At 43.0% G+C, this 22,800-nt stretch overlaps 1 protein-coding gene across 1 annotated transcript in view; it reads left to right on the top strand.

The window, feature by feature from the left end:
* Arl15 (ARF like GTPase 15) overlaps window positions 1-16,573 on the top strand; it is a 360,845-nt gene extending 344,272 nt beyond the window's left edge. Inside the window, exon 5 of the mRNA XM_021180362.3 lies at window positions 14,686-16,573. Within this exon, the coding sequence (XP_021036021.1) occupies window positions 14,686-14,838 (153 nt within the window). The 3' untranslated portion in view covers window positions 14,839-16,573. The remainder of the gene's footprint in view (window positions 1-14,685) is intronic.
* Window positions 16,574-22,800: the final 6,227 nt, after the last annotated feature.

Raw genomic sequence — 22,800 nt, 5'->3', positions numbered from 1 at the left:
ATAGATTAAAAGTGGACACCCAGAGTTTGCAAATCTGTTTCGAAAATCCCAAGTCCTTTATGCTTAAACGGGATAAAGACAAGCTTTCAGATAACTCCTCCTTCGAAGATAACATCTGTGAGCACATCGCATGATGTACCTCTTTGCCTTAACGTATGTTTCCATCATATTGGTGCCCACCATGCGTGCACTTTTAAAAACTGATACTATGTACAAACAGGCATTTTCTTGTACTGGCATCTAACGGGTTAAATTTTCAAGCCATATCATAGAATCATCACTCTGCAAATGGAAATGTCAATATGAGAAGCTTTTAAGGAAATGTAGTCATTTTGAAATAATAGAAAGCACTGAAATCCCGTTACCTAAAGAATTCTAAGTGTGGAAGATGCTGATGCAAGCCATTGGTTTAAAACATACATACACACACACACACACACACACACACACACACACACACACACAGCAGTTTTCCTCATTGATATGTGGTCTTTATGGTTCTCTTTCTGTTCCTCGGCCCCCCAAAACAAGCATAAGTTCTAGTTAGAAAGTCCCATTTCAAGGCCAGGCAGTAGTGGTACACAGCTTTAATCCCAGCACTCAAGAGGCAAAGGCAAACAGATCTCTGTGAGTTCCGGGTCAGCTTGGTCTACAGAGTACGTTCCAGGACAACCAGGGTTACACAGAGAAACCCTGTCTCAAAAACAAAAGAAAGAAAAGAAAACACTATTTCAGATTCATTCAGGATAATTAAACCTTTACTAAAGCAGTATTCATCTGTGGGACTGGTTGTGTGTGTGTGTATGTGTGTGTGTGTGTGTGTCTTAATTCCATGTCCTTAGACTTCCCTCCACCAAAGGATTTGAGGTGACAGACACGAGTATTGATTCTGACAGTGGACATGTTTTCGTATAGCACCCTGAACATCAGACTGCCGCGAGTGTTAATGACTTCCCCTCCGAGAAAGCTTTTGATTCAGACACAAGGAGAAGTGTACTTGGCAGTCCTGAGCTGTGAGCACACGGCAGCCCACTGGCCTCCTCTCAACTGATAGCTGAACAGTTCATCAAGTGTGGGTGCAACTGAGAGTATGGTGCCCTAAGTTCAATCAGGAACGCCCTGGGTTCCTTCTCCAGCATTGGAGAAAATAGAAAAAGAAAAGAATTAGTTAAAATAGGACGTTATTTTTAGCTTAAACATACACATAACACTACTGTTTTCATACTGGGTTTTCTTCAGTGTTTGACCACAGATGTGAGCTTTGTGTTCTGTTTCTAATACTGTATAGAACGTGGCCATTCTCCTCTCGTGTTGGGCTTCCTGTTCCTTTAAAATAAAACCAAGAGATAAACATACTTAAAGCATTCTTCTCTTCCAGTCCTTTATCAGTTTTGGAAAATGTCTTTCTGAAGTCTAATTCAATAGTAGTTTGTTTTTAATGCGTTGGCTTCGTTACGTTCTTTGAATACCTTCCATTTGATTTTTCATAGAAATAGACATTATCTTCTCGAGTTCATATTTCATCTGTTGGCATCACATTAATTAAGCTACTTAATGATAAGAGCAAGTATGATTGCCGTGAGAATCATGAAGCAACTTGGGGAGCAGACATGGTAGAAAAACAGTCTGCCAGTCGTGAGCATCTGCCATGATTTTGCATGGCCTGTCAAAGCCCATTGTGTGGGAGGCTTCAAGCATCGTCTTGTACTGGGACAATGGAGACTCAGCTAACCCTAGATGATTAAGAGGAAGCTAATCAACGAAGCCTTTATTCTAACTGTGTATTGTTTTTAAATTAACCAAACGTTGTCCTTACCTGCGATGGCTTTGTATTTCGCCGTCCCTCTCTTATTAAATTAGTCACGTGGCTGTTGTCAGTGCTGCACAGCCTTCTTTTCTTTCAAGTCATCTGACTTGACCTATGCAGTATCTACCAGTCCCTTCCATTTCTATGTAAGACTTGTTCAAAGTCATTTCTTCTGCCCCCTAACTGGAAGCAGTGACTGTGTGGTAGATGGTAGCCGTTTTCTTGTTGTAGGAGTTACCATCTGGTTTGATTTGGCTCTCCTGATATACGTTGATTATTCACTTTGAACAAAAGGGGCCGGAGGGTGGGAACCACTGATGGCTCTACTCCTTGCTCCCCGCTGTCTCCTCTTCCAGTACAGATCCTTAATCCCCACTTCAGCGAAGATCCTGATGGTTCCTGCCACTCCACCAAGACCTGAATTGCTCCCATGGCCTTTGTTCTTCGAGTTTTGACTAATGATCTCTCAGCCTTAGCATTGTTTTGGTTTTGAGGGCTGGAGTGTTCTTTATTGAGGGGAAGGGGTGATCTCCCTGTGGAATTTGTAGCAATAACACTGGTCTGGACCCACTAGAATCCTCTCCCCCATAACCTTTCCCCCACATCATGGCAGACACTACCATCCCTAGATATTACTGGGCACCCCCTGAGAACTGTGACTGCTCCTCTTTCCATGATTGATAATTAGTGGCTTCAACTCACTGTGAGATGACGAGGACCCCAGGCCACACGAACAGTTCTGTGGGACATATAGTCCGAGACTTTTTGTACCTTCCTCGCTGGTGTACTCTTTATGTTTGTCGTGTTGATCTCCAGACTTGGCTTTCACGGACTTTAAACTAAGTTCAACTGATCCTGTGCAGGGTTTGGGCTAAAATTCATCAGGATGGTATATCACTTAGCTTTTCTTGCCCGTGCTACTTGCAAGCCTCCTTCTAAGGTCATATTTTTTTGTAAGCTGTCAGAATACAAGGCTCCTGACTGAGTTTCCAGCAGGGAAAGAAATTCTGTCCTCATGGCTGACAACATGGCCCCTTGGTTTCAGAAACCTGTGTTACCTGGGCTCCTCGGTCACATGTGTTGCTCAGAAGTTGGCAAACCTCCTGCCTCCACCCCGACCCTGATTTGCCATGCCTTCCTATGCAACAGTTCCTCCCAGTGTTTCTTTCCATTGTGGCTCCTTGATGTTGCCAGATGACAAACTGCTGACAGGAATACCCCTGGAATACTGCTGGATCTGGACGGTGCCATTGGCACCATCTGCTGGCAGCCGAGCAGCTCGTGGCTTGCCATATTTGTCTCCCGCTTAAGGCCCAAGAATTTGCATCGGCCTCAACATCTGAGTATTGTCCTGTGAAGCCAGAGTGCTGCCACAGCACCACAGGCCAATGGTGACCATGTTGGACTCGCTATTGCTGCTACTTTCTCATGCCCAGCACCTAACTGGGCACCTTGTCCATTATGCAAACCAGATAAAGTTGAAATAAGAAGCCACTGTTTTTTGAGAAATTTTGGGTGTGTGTCATAATTCTGTCCCTGTAGATTAACTATGTCTGTTGCCTTATATGTTGCTGAGTCAGAGAATCCTCTGTGTTTGGGGAGCTGAGCGGGGTCCAGTGAACCACATTAGGGCTGGCAAATTTAGATAAGCAGAGAAAATAGACCCAAAACAGTCAAAGCCTATTCTTCGGGTTGTCCGAGAGCAACTGGTTTGTAGTGTAGAGCTCTGTAATCTAGCAAGCTGAATATGAGGCATAGCCAGAAATCTGTTATGGTATGCAATCGACTTTTAAGGAAGATCAAAATAAGAAATAGGTCCAGGAATTGCCATTCACCAGTCAGCTAACATCAAATTACACAGAGAGTCTTGGAAAAATAAATCTTTGGGAGAACAAATGTGTTGTTCTCTGTGACAAAGGGTGGATCTGAAAAATACTATGATTCCTTCTCCTTCCTCTCATGCCGTTTGACACAAGCAAAGGTTATGGTGGGCAAGAAGTGTTTTCTGCAACACAAAACATAGACTCAGAACTGCAACGCCTTAGGAACACATCTGCCAACCCAAGTAAAGCTTTCTGCACAGCTAACGGGACATAATGTTGACCCATCCCAGCCACTGAGCAGACGTGGCTCTGCGTAACTGATGAGTTGTCTTGCTTTTTCCAAGTCCCCACCCCCAGCCCCTTTAACTTGATAAAATATAAAACTCATATCTCTTTAGCCTGCATTTTATAATACCAGGTTAGCCAGCCAGCCAGCCAGCCAGCCAGCCATTTCAATATGCACAGTTAATGGCTATTAAGTTAAAAAAAAAAAAAAACTTAAAAGAATCAATTTCACGGTGACTGCATCTAGTTAAGCAAGTCGTTTAAGCAACATTTTGCTCGTGTGTAGCAGACCATTTTATAAGTTACTGATAGCTTTACAAGGCAGTGTTTCAGACAAGCTAATTGGTTGTCTCTGATATGTGTTTGGGGCTCTCTCTCATTAACCCCCTTCCTGTCTCCTACGTACTTGACGAGCTCTCATACATACAGGTGAGACTCTTAACCCGACATGCTGTGCTGCCAGGAAAAAGTTCTTCAGAGATACTTAACAACAGTACCTGCTGCCCTGGGTCTGTTATAATGGAAACGTATCCCAAATGAGAAAGACTCGTGTTTATAATATCCCAAAAAGTGTTTGGTACCAAGAGTGAGTGCCCTTCTGCAAGGGCACGAAATAGAGGGATCACAGGCAGGAGGGAGAGACCAGAAGAAAACGATGTGGGGCTGAGCCTGGCTGCCTCTGTAATTAATGGTGTTATAGATCGTTATTGAAAGGGCTGCCCGCACCTGCATGCAAAGACAAGCGCACTACAAGGCTGCCTCCCCCTGTAGCCTGTGTTGGTGCTTTCCATGCTGAGATAAGAATTGGATTCTTTCTTTGGACACGGATTAAAGGAATAGCTCAGGACACGAGTGTCCTATTGGTCATAGATTTTTTTTTTGGGAGTGGTTCTCTTTTCCATGATAGGTTGTTTACTTTTCTGTTTGCAAAACAACTCGCTGCAGCTGCCTGTGGGCATCTGTGTAATAGAGTTTAAACCAATTAGACCTGCAGTTTTGAAACTGTGTATGAGATCAGCCTTCTGCGTGAAGCCTTGATTAATTAGAGCGAGAACTCCTCTTCAATATTCATCTGCTGTCACTTTCATGTGGGGGGTCAAGTACAAGTCGTGGTCTGCATCTTGGCTGCTCAGCTCTTGATGCCCATTTTTAAAAGAAATAAGGAAGCACCTTCAGGGTGCAGCAATATAGTTTGAGAGGACAAAACAATTTTTTTCATTGTCTGTGTTCCCAAGGGACATAAGGTCTATCACATATGAAAAATGTACTGGAGAATTAGCCAAATCTGTGTTATCATCTTAGAAAATGAAGTTTGCCACAGACTTATATAGACATTCTATCCTATAAGGCCTGATGTCCTCTGTTATTAATTTATACAGGAATTATTTATTATACCGGGTATAATGAGAACGACTCATAGAACTGAAGGGCCTTGACCATGGGATTCAGAGCCTATTAGTCAACCCGAATTATTTTTCTGCAGTTCCTTGGGCGTATTCTTCCTTCAGGTTGCAGTCCTGTCCTCAGCCATTCTATCTGAGCTTCATTGGTTGTGACAGATAGCTGCCTGCCGCTCCCAGAGCTCTTCCTGAGCATCCACAGCCTGCCACAATTAGCCACACCTCACCCTACGAGCCTTGTGAATCTCTGAGCCCACTGGCTTTCCTCGACCAAGGTGTAGTTCCACGTTGTGAACAACTGGGATGGGCTTCTTGGTCTTTAACACACAAAATTCTTCAGGTGCTAGAAGAGAGCAGTTGAGTGTCTCTAAAATATGAGGCTGGTCAAATATATGCAGAGGAGAAAGCTGTAAGGCAGGTCCTCTGTCTGCAGCCTGTAACCTTAGGGCTCCTGGGCTCTGAAACACACAAATTATTTAACACATTGACTTCTGTATCTTATTGTATGCCCTTAGTGCTAGTGAATATAGAAATACCAAGCTTATGCATGACATACATGCGCCTAATTAGATTTTATTTTTATACTAGTAAGAGATACGGGTCTTAAAAAATAACATGGAAAGAGAATAGAACCTCTCAATGTGCTCAAATCAGTCAACAAAAAAGATTAAAACAGAACCATATGACTGTGTGATCCAAGAAAATAACATTTTAAGTGAAAGATAGAGGGTCAGTTTCCTCCAAGAGTATAGCCCATGATAAGTTGACCACACTCCATGGAAGGCCACAGATCAAAGAATATTTGAATAGCACAAAGTGACCTTGATTGGGGTAGGGACAAACTAGGGTAAGAAGGGAGAGTGGAGTTAGAGCTGGGAAGGTAAATAGGATCAAACACTTTGTACAAAATTATCAGAGGACTAATTAAAATATAAAAAAAATTAATAAGAAGTAGAAGTTGGCTCAGCCTTAAGAATCTAAGGAAAAGTGCAATCTAAAGTCAAAGCAGATGGGAGGGGAAGGAGAGAAATGAGCCGGAGTTAAACGGACTAAAGACGAGGAAAACACTAGAGAAAGCTAGGGTACCCTGGGACACCATGGGAGAGAGCCAGCTCCCACAAGTCATACTCTGACCTCCTACATGGAGGGGAACAGCAATCCTGTACACAGGTGTGTGCGTGCACGCACGCGTGCACATACACATCCCACAATTCCCAACACTAGCAAATAAGTCCAGCAACATATGAAAAAAAAAAAAAGAATATTTGTGAGACCAAGTTGATTTTATGTCAGGAATGCAAGGCTGATCTCATATACAGAAAACAATCCACAGACTCCATATCCTCACAAAAGAGGCAGAAGCTTTTGGCCACAAAGATGAACATATAACCTCATACGTTTTACTCACAGAAAGGATATAGGGGAAAGGAAAATGTATTTCCACAAAAACTTGGGACAGTTTCATGTCAACATCATTCCCAACAGCTCGAAAGTAGAACTAACCGAAATGTCTGTCAGCTAATGACAGGATCGATGAAGAGAGACCTGCCTGTATCCTGGAATATGATTCAGCCATCAGAAGGAGAGCAGGACACAGGACATGATGTGTGTGGACGGAAAACACTGAAAGAAGTCAGTCACGAAGTCAGTCACACAGTATGTGTGGCCTTGTGTGTGTGTGTGTGTGTGTGTGTATGTGAAATACTCACAATGTGCAAAGCTCTAGTGGGAAAAGCAAATTCTAACCTCTCAGGGGCGTGCTGAAACAGGAGCTGAGGTGTGATTGCTAATAAGGAGTTCCTTTTCTAGGTGGAATATTCTAGAACTAGATAGTGATGTCACGGCTGTGTGAGTGAGAGAGAGAGACTGCATTGTACACTTTAAATAGGAGAAATTGCCAAAGTATACATCAATAAAAGATAACAAAGTATCTGTGAAACCAAATGTAAATATGTTTGCTAAAGGATAAGAGATTCCACCAAGTAGTGAAGGGAAATAGAATCTTTAGAGAAGGTGTCCACTTATACAATTTATAATATTCTAGAATTTGACAGTCATTGAATAATTTGAAAAACAAAACAAAACCTGAAAGGTTTTCAACTACTTAAGGGTATTTTGACCACTACACATCCTAGATGTTTTAAAGGGATATTCACTAAATGTATTGAATTAATAAAATGTTACGATACTTCTTTATAAGTGGACCTAAAGAGTCTTACGGCTACCCTGAATTTAAAAGGCTTATGAATTTATACTAAAATTTTAAACTGACCACAAAAGGTTAAAAAAAAAAAACAACCCATCCCAGTGACGTGTGGGTCCAAGTGAGGCAGAAGTGATCTGATGGATCAGATCAAACCTCCCAGAAGCTTGGTGCACAGACACGGGCTCCTGTGCCCACCTGTTGCCAAGAACACAAAGTGGGAGGTTCTAAGCCAGAGGGTGGACGGTGAACATTCCTAGCTGTGTGACATGCTGTCTGTCTCCGTGGCAATTACCCAAATTTTCAGTTGTAGCATAAGAGTGGCCATAGATAATATTTAAGTGAGCGAGCATGCCCTCTTCCAGTAAAATTTTATTTGTAAGGAATTCGTGGTGCCTGGGTGTGGTACTGATGACCCACAAAGGCCATCATGACTTTGGTTCCACCACCACCACCACCACTCCCAATCTGAAGTGGTTTTTTTCTATACCTCTAAGGTCTCCTCTTGAGATAATAGGACTCCAGACATGTTGTAAAACGGTGTTAGGCTGGGGAAAGGCATGTGGCCCACACTTCTACTCTCAGCACTGGGGAGACAGAAGCAGGTGGATCTCTACAGTTTGAAACCAGCCTGGTCTATACAACAAGTTCTAAGCAAGCCAGAGCTACCAAGCAAAACCCGACCTTAAAAAGAGTCTTGTGGGGCTGGTGAGATGGCTCAGTGGGTAAGAGCACCCGATTGCTCTTCCGAAGGTCCGGAGTTCAAATCCCAGCAACCACATGGTGGCTCACAACCATCTGTAACGAGATCTGACTCCTTCTTCTGGAGTGTCTGAAGACAGCTACAGTGTACTTACATATAATAAATAAATAAATCTTTAAAAAAAAAAAGAGTCTTGTGGAGAGATGGCTGCCTTGCTCTTCCAGAGGATGTCCTCTTCTGGAGGTTGCCGAGGTCAGATGCTGCAAGGATAGTGGAGGAGCTTCAACTACCAGAACACTAAGTCTCTTCCGTCAATCTGAGGAGACCAGAAGCAACCTACCTACCTTTGCCTCTTGCATGATGACCTAATAAGCAGGGTTTTGTTTGTTTTGTTTTTTTTTTTTTAATAAGACAAGCCCCTCGGGCATATTAGAAAATAGAGGTAGCTTGTGCTCTACTTCTAGATTAGCAGATTAAGCACATCTGGTAATGCCAATCAGCTCTGACTTCTCACTACAAAGAGCTGAGATCATTGTCTTGAGCCATTCTGGGGCATGCTAATTTCCCTATGCAATGGGAACTGGGTTTCTATATAATTATTGTTGTAACGTGTAACAACATCCTGTACACAACAGAGGTTACTGGCTTGGGAAGGAGACTTATAACAAAGGCAAGGCTTACTCACAGGTAATAACCTTATGTCATTTGTCTGCCTTGTGCTCCTTCCAAGGTCAGGCAGCTGCACTGAATATGAGCTTCCTTAAGATGCTGTATCTATTGTGAGCACATTACCCACAGTCCTCTAGAAAGCAAGCATCCACTCTCTGTTTGTACTCCCATAGCAACACTGAATTGGGGACACATCAGTAGTCACTTTCTGCCCCATGTTAGTACTCAATAAGAAGTTAGTGTCCGTTCTGTGCAGCATCATTGCGAATGTTGCGTATCGATTTTTGATTGTGTTGTTTATTTATGTCCTTAATGACTTTTGTAGTGCCTTTCTAAGGATTTCAAGATCCTCCTAGCAGTACACTCAAAGGACAGCTGTTCAGCTCTCTGTGACCAACCTTTCTTTGAACAAGCTGCCAACAGTATACTCTGAAGAATCTTAATGATGTCCCACCACTATCTCCAGACTTACCCAGGAGCGCACGGGCACAGCTCTCTCTGACTCTGGGGAGGGTTACCAATTTAAGCCAGGAGCTCCTGTAATCAAGGCAGCAGAGCTAGATAAACCCCTTAGCAAGCACACAGACAACGGTGTGTTTTCTCAATGGGTAATAGTTTAGCAGCTGACCCTAGGAAGGAAAAGAAAAAGACCGGTTAGTTGCATTTGAAGATTTGGAGGGGGTGGGGGGGATAAGAATACTGCAAAGGGTTGCTGATTTCATGACTTACCGTAGTAGTTCGACGTCTTCATCCCCAGAGCTGCAAAGAGAAGACACAGGGTCAGCTCTTGCTAGTCCTGGTACCAACAGCCCCCAACATGTGACTCAGGAGGAAATTTACAAGTATCACTAAAAAAGGTTTCTTTCCCCTGTCATAACAGCAGATGAAGAGATGAAAGCCAGGGGCTGAAGTAGAGATGAACAAACTCCCATTTCCTCCTAGGCAGCGGTGGGAAAGGCTGGACAAAACTGCAGTCAACACAGGTCCTCTGGACTGTTTAAAAATGGAACAAAGAGATTAAGATCCTATATCCCTAACTATCTCAGAAACCACTGTTAAGGGATGAGTGCAGCTCAGGGCTGGGGGACTTTCCTAGCATATGTAAGCCCAGAGTTTGTTTCCAGATTAGAACAGCAAAAGAAGCCACCCATGGTAATCAGTTCACGTGTTTAAAGCTATAGGAAAACAACAAAGGGTTCCATCACGATCACTAACTCGCTTGCGTTCCCAACTAACCTGCGCATCTATATACAAAGTCCCACGACGGCGGCAGTTTTTGGTTTTTGGTTTTTTTGTTTGGTTGTTTTTTTTTTTTTTTTTTTTTTTTTTTTGAGACAAAGCCTCTCTGTGTAGCCCATAAGTGAGCCAGGACTCTCAGGGTAGACTAAGCTAGCCTTGAACTCATAGAGATCCACCTGCCTCCGCCTCCTGATCGACAAGACTAAAGGTGTGCACCACCACACCAGGCACAGGCTGTAGTTCATTCTCCAGGCTTTCTGGTTCTGAGGTCTTCATTCTGTCAACAGTATTAACAGCTGACCTACCATGCCAGGTTTCAGAGATGAGAAAGAATACACTCCTATTTCTCAAGGCTCTTTAGTAGCCCCCTAATAGAATGCTCATCAAATCGTTTCCCATAACAAAGGAGCTAATCTGAATAACCCTATCACCTTCTATTTGAGTCAGCTGTTTTTCTTGCTTCTGGTTGAAGTATAGTCACAGAGCAGGGATGAATGAGAAGTCCTGCATGTTACTAACTGGCCGTTTATGATCTTTAAAATCCCAGGCCTGGGGTGATAGCCTGCAATCCCAGCTGGGAGACAGAGCTGCGGCCAAGCTGTTGCTGCTTCTGCTAGGGATTCTGTCCCGCCATTTTACAGACCTCTGTTCTACCTCCTCAGTCAGCACAGACAGCACGCTTGCATGGGTGGCTTGTCCCAGCGCACCTCTGCAGCCTTTACGAAGCCTCTTCAGTCTTGCACAAGGGATGACAGGTGACTGAATGACATTTTTCAGGAAGCCGGCCTGTACGATCTAAATTACCAGAGTTCCATAGAGCGCTTGAGGCCCTCCACGACAAGCCATCATAGCCATCCACAGACATAAGAAAAGCCGCTCAAAGTCTGTTAGTGTTTCACAAAGGAAACACATGTGGTTCTCCTAGATATGGGGAAGTACTGGAGAAAGAAGTCCTCAGCCTCTATCAATGGCCCCAGGCAGTTATGAAAGGCACCACAGGGGCTAGGTAGACAGTTCTCAACAGGCCAGGTCCACCAGGGTGATGTTTAGGCATCAGAGGATGGGATATAACATCTTTAGCTTTCGCAATTACCAACGGGTGCTTGTGGCATTTAATTCTCCAACATGAGAGATGACGTAGTTTGGTGGACGGCACGGTCAGTCCCACATGATACCCTGTTCCTCCCTGACTCTGTCTTTAATGTCTAACCACACATTCATGTGGGTCAGAGCTCTGTTTATAAATAGCCAAGCTCAGAACCTAAATTTATTTCATGTAAAACACAAAGTAAGCCATGCTCTAGCATCCCCCCCCCACTGACCCCCCACCTGGACTTACCAAAGTATACGAGAGAAAACTAGGTCACCCGTGGGCACATACATACTCCATACATGCCTTCATAACAAAACCAGGAAGCAGACAGTTTATCACTATAAGTAAGAGGAAGTTTGCAGGTGTTAAAGAAGGAAAGGCCAGTGATTCGAGTTAGGAGCTGCACATGCCTTCTAAACATTTAGTCACAGAAATTGAAAGTAAAATACATTAAAGGGAAGTGAGGGTAAGTCACCGAGCCCACATCCTCACACTCAAACTCGTATCCCTGGAACTGAGGAAGGCTGTCTTAGGGCTTCACTACTGAAGGAAATGTGATGGTCATGCCCAGCCCTGAGAAAGTGTGACGCGTGATGTCTCAGGAGTTTAACAGCTGCTACAACCATTAGCAGCGACGGAACCACCGTGCCTTCTGTTATAAAAAGTCTGTGTGGTGGATTCAACGTGTGAATAATGGAATCGGGACATGGAGCTCACCCACCAAGCCTGAAAGAGGACGGGCTCGGGTGGCAGAGCTAAAATAGGGTGGCTGCTTTCGGTGGCTTTGTTTTTCTATCTCTAGGGTGGACACATGGCTACCGACGAATGCCCACTCTGTGACTATCCCGAAAATAGCTAAATGACCACAGGTTGCCAGGCAGCTGCGTTCTGATGTCACTCCTCCTTGTAGCACTTCCCAACTGACCGTGACATGTACGCAGCAGGAAAGTGTTTCAAAAGACTTAGGTTCATATTTAGAACTTGTCTCTTAATAAGAAAACAATCTTGAATGGCGATTCCCCCTATCCTGGGGGCACTTCTTTGCATTCTAAAGGAAACTCGGATGTAAAGTCATCATTCGTGTTAGTCAAACTTGAACACTGTTCTTTAAAATGATCATCAACATAAAAATAAAAACATGCTGATAATAAGCTAACATGACAGTAAGTTTTATTGTAGTAACTCTGGGTTATTGTAATAACCCGAAGTCGTGTTAGGATAAGAAAACAAAATTGAAATTTATTCTGAAGGCATTTAGGATTAGATAGTCTCTCAGGCATCGTGTTAAGAACTCGAAACTCTAATGGTGCAAAGCTGTGTTCTGGCAGCAGAGAAACTCGAGGTTTGCCAGCATCTAAGGATCTGAATCTTGTTTTAAGACTTATATTGTAAAGTGTATGGAATCCTTCAAATGCCAGCTGGGTGACTGTGGCCCAATTAGGTGCCCACTTAGGTTACAGTGCCGAAAATCTCAAGTTACTCTGCAGTATTTGTCAGATTATCGCCACTGGGTTCCTCTGTCTGGTGACGACCCTGTCTTCGTGGCTTCTGTTTCCTTCATTTTAGGATTCAGTGAAACCTTCCTTTAGCCATCTTTGCTCTCTTCCAAGTGTGCCTGTGTGATAAACAAGCTAGAACTCACTAGATTTTATGTCTGTCAGAAATCTGAAAGGTGAACAGTTACGTGGAGATCATTAACCTCTTCATTGTCGTCACATTAGCTGGAATTCTGCTGTAAGGATTAGCCTGTGTGGTTTGGTTTGGTTTGGCTTGGTTTGGTTTGGTTTGGTTTGGTTTGGTTTGGTTTGGTTTAGTTTGGTTTAGTTGGGCTGGGTTTGATTTAGTTTGGTTTAGTTGGATTGAGTTTGGTTTGGTTTGGTTTAGTTGAGTTGGGTTGGATTTGGTTTGGTTGGATTGGGTTGGGTTGGGTTAGGTTGTGGGGTTTTTTTGTTTTGTTTTGTTTTGTTTTATTTTGGTTGGCTTTTCCTTTTGAGCCAGGGTCTCACTGTGTCTTCCCGGCTGGCCTGAGACTCACTGTGTAGAACAGTCTGGCGTCAGTGCAGATGCATCTGCTTCAGACTTCCAAGTGCCAAGATTAAAGGTGTGTACCACACCGCCGCCCATCTTGACTCTGTGCAACTTTTAAATGGACCCCTCAGCTTTATTTTCATTTCTAAATTAGTATACCACATTTGGTCGTTTTTAGTCAAACATGGCGGCACACACCTGTAATTCCAGTACTTTTGGGTCAGAGGCAGGAGGATTGGCTACAAGTTTCAGGAGTTCCAGACCAGTCAGGGATAGTGAGACCCCGTTTCAAATAGCAAAAACAAACAAAAGACAAATACCATGGACAAAGATCTTTATAGTCTTGGATCTATCTCCTTGCTCTTGAGAGCTGGCCTGGACAGGTGTTTCTGCTGGTAACAGTTGGCTGGTCTTTTTGATGGCGGCACAAAACATTTGGGAGTAGTAAGAGGTTTTCTAGAAACCTTGCTTAGTGATAAGGACAAAGTTTTACTTCAGCCTACTGTGTGTGAATGAGTGAGTTGCTGAAAGAACTCCTTACCTTACTCTATCCCTTCAGAGCAGAGCACAAGTGTTTTTATGAACCCTGGTAGTGTAAAACTGATTCACTCGGGGGTTGGATCTTCCATGCCCAGCAAGTCCAGGACCAAAAGAGGTGGGAGCAGACCCGAGAAATGCTGTGCAATTGTGCAACCCCATGACTTTGTGTAAGTGGGTCTGTGTATGCTTGAGCATCTGTACCTGTAGCTCCCATGCCTTCTTCCAGAAGATCCCTTCCTCGCCCTCAGAAATGTCCACTAGAAATGCAAGGGAAATGTAAGAGAATACAAGGTCCCTGACAGTGAGGTTTTATTAGTTTTGTTTTGATTTCGGGTTTTAGTTTTTTGGGGGTTTGTTGCTGTTGTTTGTTTGTTTGTTTGTTTGTTTATGTGCTTCCTACTCCAGACAACTGTCTTAAGAGGTTTATAGGATCCAAAAAATAAAATAAAATAAAAGAGGTTTATAGGATCCATACTTTTTCAGCAGTTTGAGATGGCAAGCGCTAGGTTGCTAGCAGTGGTTAGAGTGAATGGAATCTGTGAGGTGTTCTCATTGTTGCACCATGGTACCTGTAATTCTTTCTCAGACTTCGTAAGAACTCCCATGTGGTTGAGTGTAAAGTTTGGAATGGTGGCTCGCAGGCAGGTCACCCACAGCAGCTAAAGAAAACGGTTACACCAGGTTACACCAGGTTACACCAGGTCACACCAGGTTACACCAGGTTACACCATATAACCCCCTTAAAGCCGGCTACAGACTGAGAGTCTCAGCCATGCCCGGCAGTGCATATAAATTCCACTTAATACACAACAACCCCGCCCCTTTCACCGCTTAGCATCTTGATAGGAAAAAGGTTCTGATGTAGCTGTTAACACATCTCTCCTTTTCTCTTCAGATCAAAAAGTATTTTGAACTTGAACCACTGGCACGTGGAAAGCGCTGGATTCTACAGCCCTGCTCTCTGGATGATGTGGACACACTGAAGGACAGCTTCTCCCAGCTCATAAACTTGTTAGAAGAAAAAGACCACGAGGCAATGAGAATGTGAGACCTGACACAGAAGTTCCGGGAAAGCCTTGAACCCACCGTGTTCGTTCCCCATCCTGATTCCATGTTGGTATCGAGACTGGCCCGGCTTCGGTATCTACTTGCCTCTAGCTATTTCAGACTTTCATCTCTCTGTTAACGTGACTATTCTGATAAGTCAGGTGGATTATCATCGGCATTAACGTCAAGTACACACTACTGAGAGAGAATTGATTCTCTGGTTACCACTAATTATCTTCACCGCATGTCTCTTCTTCCTGTTGGTCTAAGAATCTTTTCTCTGCTTTGTGCTAACATGGATGGAACTCAGAGAAATGAGACCCGTTCTGAAGACCTCAGAAAGGCTCATGTGGCTTCATTAACTTTTCTGGACTTGGGATCGGAGGATTCGATCTGAGACTCCACACGATGTATACGCCATTGATATTTCCGTGATCTCTTAGGGGTTGGAGTTTTTTTACATTTTATTTTATCTCATCTGGTTTTCATATTATTTTCTTGTGTGTGTGAGGATATTGACTTTGTAGGCTGAGTGAAAAATGGCAGCCCAAAACTTCACCCCATCATCTTCTCTGGCTCTGAAAAACTCTAGAAAGTAGACCTGGAAGAATTGCTTGATCCTGCCTGCAACCGTGTCGCCTGCCTTAGGAGGGGGGCATCCTAGCTAAGGGAGTAGGAACCAATTTAGGCAAGAACAGGCATCACTGATTTGAATCTGAACTTCTCAAATATTTTTTAGCGTCATTGGTCTGCATAAAACCAAGCTGCAACATAAGCATTGGCCTTTCCTAGAAATCAGAAATGTTTGAATGAAATCTGGAAAATGGCTTTTCAAATAATAAACATAGCAGCCAAAGTCTAATTCACGGTTAGGACTTAAGCTGGCATGGGTTTGATGAAGCTCAAAAAGGAACCCCGTTATTTATTCATCAAAGGGTAATGTCACTTAGGGGAGTGTGCTCATTGAGTTGTTAAAGGTCTGTCAGTACTTTTATTATAAACCTCTATTTTCAGGGGTGTCAATGTGCCCTTAGAGTATGCTGGGCTACAGCAGATAAATAAACTCAGTCTGAAACTAATTTTTTTCCACTTAATTTAAATGATAAAATTGCCTAGAGTAAAATGTACAGTTTTAGTAAGATTTAGCACCTTTGACCTTTTTAAAATCAGGATTAATCTATGAATATTCAGGTTCATAGATGAAATATCCTTTGGAATATCTTGTAGACGCTTGACCACTCATTAAAATACTAAGTGGCCAAATGATAGAAAACTGCTCCCTAAGCCCAAGCAATAAAAACACATGTCTGTCATTTTTAGGTAGTATAGACTGATACCCAGATGCCACAGACGTAATGCCATATTTATCACAGGGTGACAGGAAACCTTGTGACTCTCCAGAGGAGAGTCCTCAGAACCCTGCACAGTGCTCAAATGCAGTATTTGTGATTTCATCTTGTAAATTGATTTTAATAAAAAAGACCCCACACTTCTTTAAGCATATATATATATATATATATATATATATATATATATATATAGCATGGACCAGCGAAGGACCCATGATAATTCATTTTGTCTAAAGTATCCTTGAATATTTTTAAAACTGTGTGACGATGATCCACAGGCAGCACAAACCTTTAATCCACATGAGCAGTTACACAATTCCTGTTTTTATTTTATCTTCCCATGCTCATCTTCCATGAAAATAAATAAATGAATGATTTTTTTCCGGGCTTTGCTCTCCCTGCAAGTTCATTAAATGCAGAATGTTGTCTTTTGAGGATCTTGTGGCCGAACGCTCCTTGCCATCTGTTAAATGACTTCCCGTTGTCTGTGTGTGTTCATGTGCGCCAGTGATGGGCTTCTCCACAGCCCCCGAGACTGTCTGAGGCGTCGCAGCCGTCAGAATGAAAACATTATCAATCAGTACCCAACAACAGCTGTTTTTGACAAGTTTCTGTCTGACGCCTGATGCTTTACAACTGTCAATAAGGCTCTTTCTTTGTCTAGCAGGTCGCAGCTCCGCTGTCTTACTGCTTCTTCTTGGCATCCTGGACTCTGTAACCCTAGAATTTGCTGTGTTTGGGAAACCCAGGTGGGGGAGGGGAGGAGGGAAAGGGGCGGGGACATGCGTCTTGTTCTTACTTTTGTGTGAGGTGCCACAGGTGTCTTGGTTTGCATATTCAAAGATATAGGAAAACAGTCTGTTGTGTATTTCCTCAGTTAGCATCTTGTTATATTTATGGAAGTGACCCATTTTTGTACCTTCTTAGCTAAAGCGGTTGCCTCTTTTTATACTGGCAATTAATTTATATAAGACTTTGTATCTACCATAGTTTACAGTATTGGTTGCTGGATAACTGCCATATCGCCCTGTCTTTCTATGGAGATTTACTCTATCCAGACTTAAAAGTTGACAGGCTCACATGGGCATTTGCTAGGCAACAAGAACTTGCCCTATTCACAATTTATATGATTTCCACTGTCTTGCAATGAAAATAAATGCTGAGTAGAACAGGCGTTTCCAGACTGACTTTTTTCAGCCGTAGCATTTGAAAGCTCCAGATTTCTGCTTACTTTGTGTCGCCTGTTTAAGTCTTCAAAATAAGTTCTGCTGCTTGAACCAAAGCAAATGATTGATATGTGTGTCTTTTGAAGTTATTGTAAGAACCTTAAAAGAGAAAGAAGCCCAGTGTCTTTTCCAGTTGGTTCTACTTGAGCAAGGTTTTCTGTCCTAGCAGCCATTCCTTCAAGGGAGTGAGGAGCTTGGAGCAGGGATGGAATGTGTCATCCTTCAATCAAAGGACCATCTCCAACATCTGTCCTGAAAGCCACTTGCTGCAAGTTGACCGCAATCAACTGTTCTTCCAATGGTTTCAATGCCCCTAGGCTATCTGTGGTCTTAATGGACTCCCTGTACATTCATATGTCATTCTTTAAGGATGGATATGGGAAAGTGAACATTAAAAATAGATGGGTAAAAGAAGAGAAATAAAAAAGGGAGAAGTTCTATGATAAGAAAGATTCAAACTCCTGCTCGTGTTTCTTCCGAGCATCATCTTATCCTGACACGCAATACTGAAGCTCAGCGAGTTTGACACACTTCTTTCTGAGTTTGCCAGCCACCCTATCATCTCAGACCTTCCCAAGCAAGTGTGGACAGAATACAAGATTTTTGAAGCAAATGGGTGCTCTTTCCTGTCCAGATTGCAGACTCAGACTCAAGTGGAAGATGTAGTATTCGAGCTGGCTTGATTCAGTGTTAGAAGGCGTTTTCATTAACCGGAGCTAATATAGCAAACCAACATGAGAGGGCATGTGTGGGGTGGTGGAGCTGGGAGTATACTCCCTTGGGAATCCTCAATTCAGTGTCTGGGGGGAGGATACGTCTTGTTTGTAATACTGATTCTCTGTCTTCCCTTGTTCTGCAGCCTGGGTCGGGAGGATCTGAAGTAAGTTAGGCTGTGAAATGCATTACCACATCTTGTAGGGGAATTCCTGACTCCCAAGAGCGCACAACTTTTGGTCAGCGTTGAGTCAGTGTGATTAAATGATTTGCATCTCTGGACTAAATGTTTCCAACTCAGATGCCTGAAGTGACAGATGAGCCCAGGTTTTGGCACTGCCCCGTCCCCACCCTCCCACTATCCCAGAAGCATGCCAAGAGTCCCAGTAGGACTTAGCCTCAGATGGCAGATCCATTTTCCCTCCCCTTTCTTAACTCTCTTTGAATCAAAAACCTTCCCTTCTGTGAAAAGCTCCCCCTCCTTGCCCCCAGTGCTTCATCAGACCTAGGGGTTCTTAACTTCCCACCCTGGGAGGTTCTCTTCCTAATGTGAAACCAAAGCAGAGTTTCAAAGATCATGAAGGAGGATCTCGCCAGCCAATGCTGGGTCTTGCATCATGCTTTCTTACAAAGAGTGGAGAAAAGCTTACCCATTTTTATACACTCCATCTCTGTTCCATGAGTGCTGAACCCTCTTCAGGGAACCCTAGTTTCAAAAGGCCAGTGTCCTGCAGTGTTCTCAAGCTTCCCTCTTTTCCTTCCTTAGGCATTTCCATAGGCTACTATGAATAATCACTTTACAAGACACTATTGTTGGCCTTGTGGTTTTCAAAGCAGATTTGCTTACCGTATATACTTTGTTAGCTTGCTATATACACGTGGTGAGGGCACAGGGAGCTCTGAAAAAGGAAAGGACCTTTTTGACTGAATGCCATCTTGGTCTCACCCAGGTTTATAACCCAGTCTTAATTCTGACCTGTCCTCCATCTCCTGACGTTCTAGGTCATTGTGACCAACGTGGATGCAGCTACCGAATGATACCTTGGGTGGAGGGGGGAAATTATCTGATGTAGACATTCAAAGAATGGAGAATTTCCTTGTTCCCTTTTCTAAAACCTCTTACTCCTCCTGGTCCTTTCAAAATACTCTACACAGATATTCCCATGAGGCTCTTTGGATAGCAGCATTCCAGCCCTGGAGATGACTGAGCTGGGTGTTCCCCAAAGGAGGCAGGGTGGGAGGGTTGGAAGCCCTCTAGGGACAGAATAAAATAAGCCTTGAATAGCCATCAGGTTCTCCGCACACCGACCCCCCTGCCCCCGATTCCCTGCTTCCTTGTGGACACTGGGGGTTGTTTGAAAGAAAACCTAAGATCACTTAGGTCCCAGCCAGCCTTCCCAAAGGTGTGAAATTCAGCTACACAGACTGCAGCCCCCCTCTGACAAGTGATTCATTGAGACCGAAGCTGGAGCTCCAGCATCAAACAGATGTCAGACGATACACCAAATGCCTATAAATGATTGGTTTGCAAGCAGTGGAAGGACTGCAAGACCCGGCCTAATGATGCTCCCCGTGTCTGGACAAGTTTACAGAAGGTGTGGGGGTGGGGGAACTGGTTCCAAACAGAGTCTGGGAAGAAGGCTGTTTCTGGGGTGAGATATGAAACCTCACTGCCCAACCTGAGAGAGGCTCCTGTTGGGTTGAGTGGTGTCTGCTTGGTTTGTGGGGCGATGTTATAAAGGTCTGTCTAAAAAGGACATGTCAGGGGCACCCCGAAGGCCAGATTGGCGTGACGCATTAAATCATTAGACGTAAATAGTGGAGTAAATTAAGAAACAAAATCGGCTTGGAACAGAAACTGCTCACCAAAAGGCAGAGACGGGAATGCAAACAGTGAGTCTGGCTGTCAGGCTCCATATTCTGGAGCAAGTCAAGTCTGTCTCTGGTCGGTCTCCAGTTCCTTTCCATCTTCCTACACATGGGGTGTTCGCTGCTTCAGTGGGAGTTTTGAAAGGACAGCTTGTCCGGGCCCAACTTACCAGTCTCCTTTGCAGGGTTTTTATTTCGTGATTAGGTCTTTGGACTTTAAGCATTTCCAGGCATTTGTTCACTCATTCGTCCCTACTATGTGTCAGGCGTTGTTGCATCAGATGCCAGGAATACAACAATAAGTGGTCGCCTTAGCTTTCACTCTTGTAGAATTTGAATTCTTATAAACATTGAGTAAGTTGGATTATTTCTGTGAGCCTAGACATTAAGTGGGTCAATTTCTACATTAAAATATTTGTTCTTGTTCCTAATTCCTGGTCTTCAGTTCTCCTAATTTAGGATTATTTTTAATGCCATTTAATATCTTGTATTACCACTAGTAAAAGCAGAAACTTAAACACAGACATCTGTAGAAAGGGCTATGTCTTCTTTAGCATCTTTCTAAACAAAACCCCATAAAGCTAGGACTGTCTCTTCTGTTGCCAGATTGCTAAAAGCATGTACCTAACACAGTGTTGGATATGCTACTAATCTGATATCCATTATATATATGTGTATATATACATATATACACATATATATACATATATATATACATATATATATATATATGCTGAGTGGGGGGCTGAATCACATAAAAAATGAATAGAAATAAAACCATCTCTCTATTTTCATTCACTTCCTTGTATTACAAATCACTCAAAATGTTAAGTAAACAAAAGGATCCGTATATGAAAATAGATTTATTAAAATATATGGATCAGTTGGAGTTCAGCCCCTGATAGGATGATGGACCTGGGCAATGATTCTCACTATACTAATATCAAAACAAGCAAGCAAGCAAGCAGACATGGTGTGCCCTGGGTGGCCTTTACTCCCACCGAGAGCATTGTCAGATAACACAAGTCTGATCAACTGGATGTAACTGACAATATTGCACAGGACAGAATATGACACTTGTTCAATGACGTGTGAAATAACCAAACTCCAGACTATTGGAAATCTGGCTGACAAATCAGTTGATTCTTAAATAAATGGCAAAAATGAAAAAAAGCAATGAAGCAATGTAGGACCGCACATTAAAGATCTAAAGAGTCCTATCAGAGAGTTGTAGAGTGTATGGTTTATTTACATTCTGCTCACAAGCACAAACATGCAAAAATAAAATATGAGCTGCTTGTAGAAAAATCTGTATAGCTGGATATTGTATGCACTAAACAATAAGATTGTATATGTAATCATGAAATTGTGACTGCATATTATAGAGAAAACTGTTAAATCAGTGGTGCATGACAAGATATTTATGGATAAATTACTATGATGCTCAAGATTTAGTCCAGAATAATCTATTAAGGAGAGTAGACAGGTGAAACACTGAGTCTTACCTAATGCCACCATAGTCAAATGATGGTGACAGAGCTCCAGATACTTTGACATCCACCCCAACCGCCCAAGAAGTTTGGGGAAGGAAGGTAGGCAGGATGTTAAAACAAGGTATGCCATGGAAAATGACCGTAATGCAAAGGCAAGCATATTGCCTAGCTCGATTCAGAAGTGCTGTAAAGCAGAAGAAACGTTCATTCTAGTGGACAAGTTAGCAACAGGCTTGACAAGGCACCTCATGAGAAAAGGGATGGCTAAAGGGCCGTTACCAGTGTTAGTAGTCAAATGCAGATAAAAACAACTGCAAGATAGTGCCGCACCTCGCTCGGATCACTAAAATTAAAGACAGTACAAAGAAAAATAAGGCAGTTAAGCCACCTGGCATGTTAATCATCACTGAGAATGTGTGTCCAGAATCCAAGAAGGACATTCATAGCAGGCTGACTGATCTCCATTTGAGTCAGCCATGAGCAGCTCAGACATTGGTGTCACTCCTCACTAGCCACGGGACATGGGACAAACCATGTTTAAGTGTCCACCTTTCAGTTTTCTAGTCCATAGCAAAGCAATATATCTACCTCCTAGTGTTATGAAGGACTTCAATATCATGGTCGATAGAAAGTACTCAGTCTGCGGACGTACTGAGGTTCTAAGAAAGCACCCAGTGAAGGATGCAATGAATATTTGAAGCAGCTGTGCCTTTGCTTTTCCAAGCTCTGCGGAAGACGATGGTTTAGAATCAATTGCACTCACTACCACATGGTCTCGGAACACCACCCTTATTTGGTCCTGGACTCTTTCTAGATCAGTAAATGCAGTTCCCTCCGGTGACCTCTAAAGACGATCTATCTTACACCACTCATTGACTCTAGTGTTGTAGATAAGCTGTTTCTGTCTTCTGGTTTGTTTGTTTTTTTTTTTAATTCTATAAATATAAAAGAATACACACTGTGGGGTGTGTGTGTGTGTGTGTGTGTGTGAAGGTGTGCATGCATTGTTTTGAATAACTAAATCTTTGATTTAAAGAAAGGCTTCCATGTCTGATACATTCTCTCCCGTAGGTCTGGGACTGCATTGAAGTGAGCTTCATTGACAATATCACAAAGGCGATCCATGTTCTTTACAGAAAACAGTACACTGTTACTGGAGGGAACTTTAGAAGGCAGGGTTTAAATCACAGGACACTGTGGTGCATCTCACGTCCGTTTTATTTCCATTTCTACATATTTCTGGTTACACAGGACAAAGTCTCTATGTAACCAGCCTGACCTTGATCCTGATCCTCCTGCCCTGCCCTCCTTA

The sequence above is a fragment of the Mus caroli genome, unplaced genomic scaffold (genome assembly GCF_978045245.1).
Source record: "Mus caroli unplaced genomic scaffold, Mus_caroli_1 scaffold_15, whole genome shotgun sequence".
NCBI classification, from domain to species: domain Eukaryota; kingdom Metazoa; phylum Chordata; class Mammalia; order Rodentia; family Muridae; genus Mus; species Mus caroli.
The sequence above is the reverse complement of the archived record's forward strand: the minus strand, read 5'-3'. Positions and strand labels throughout refer to the sequence as shown.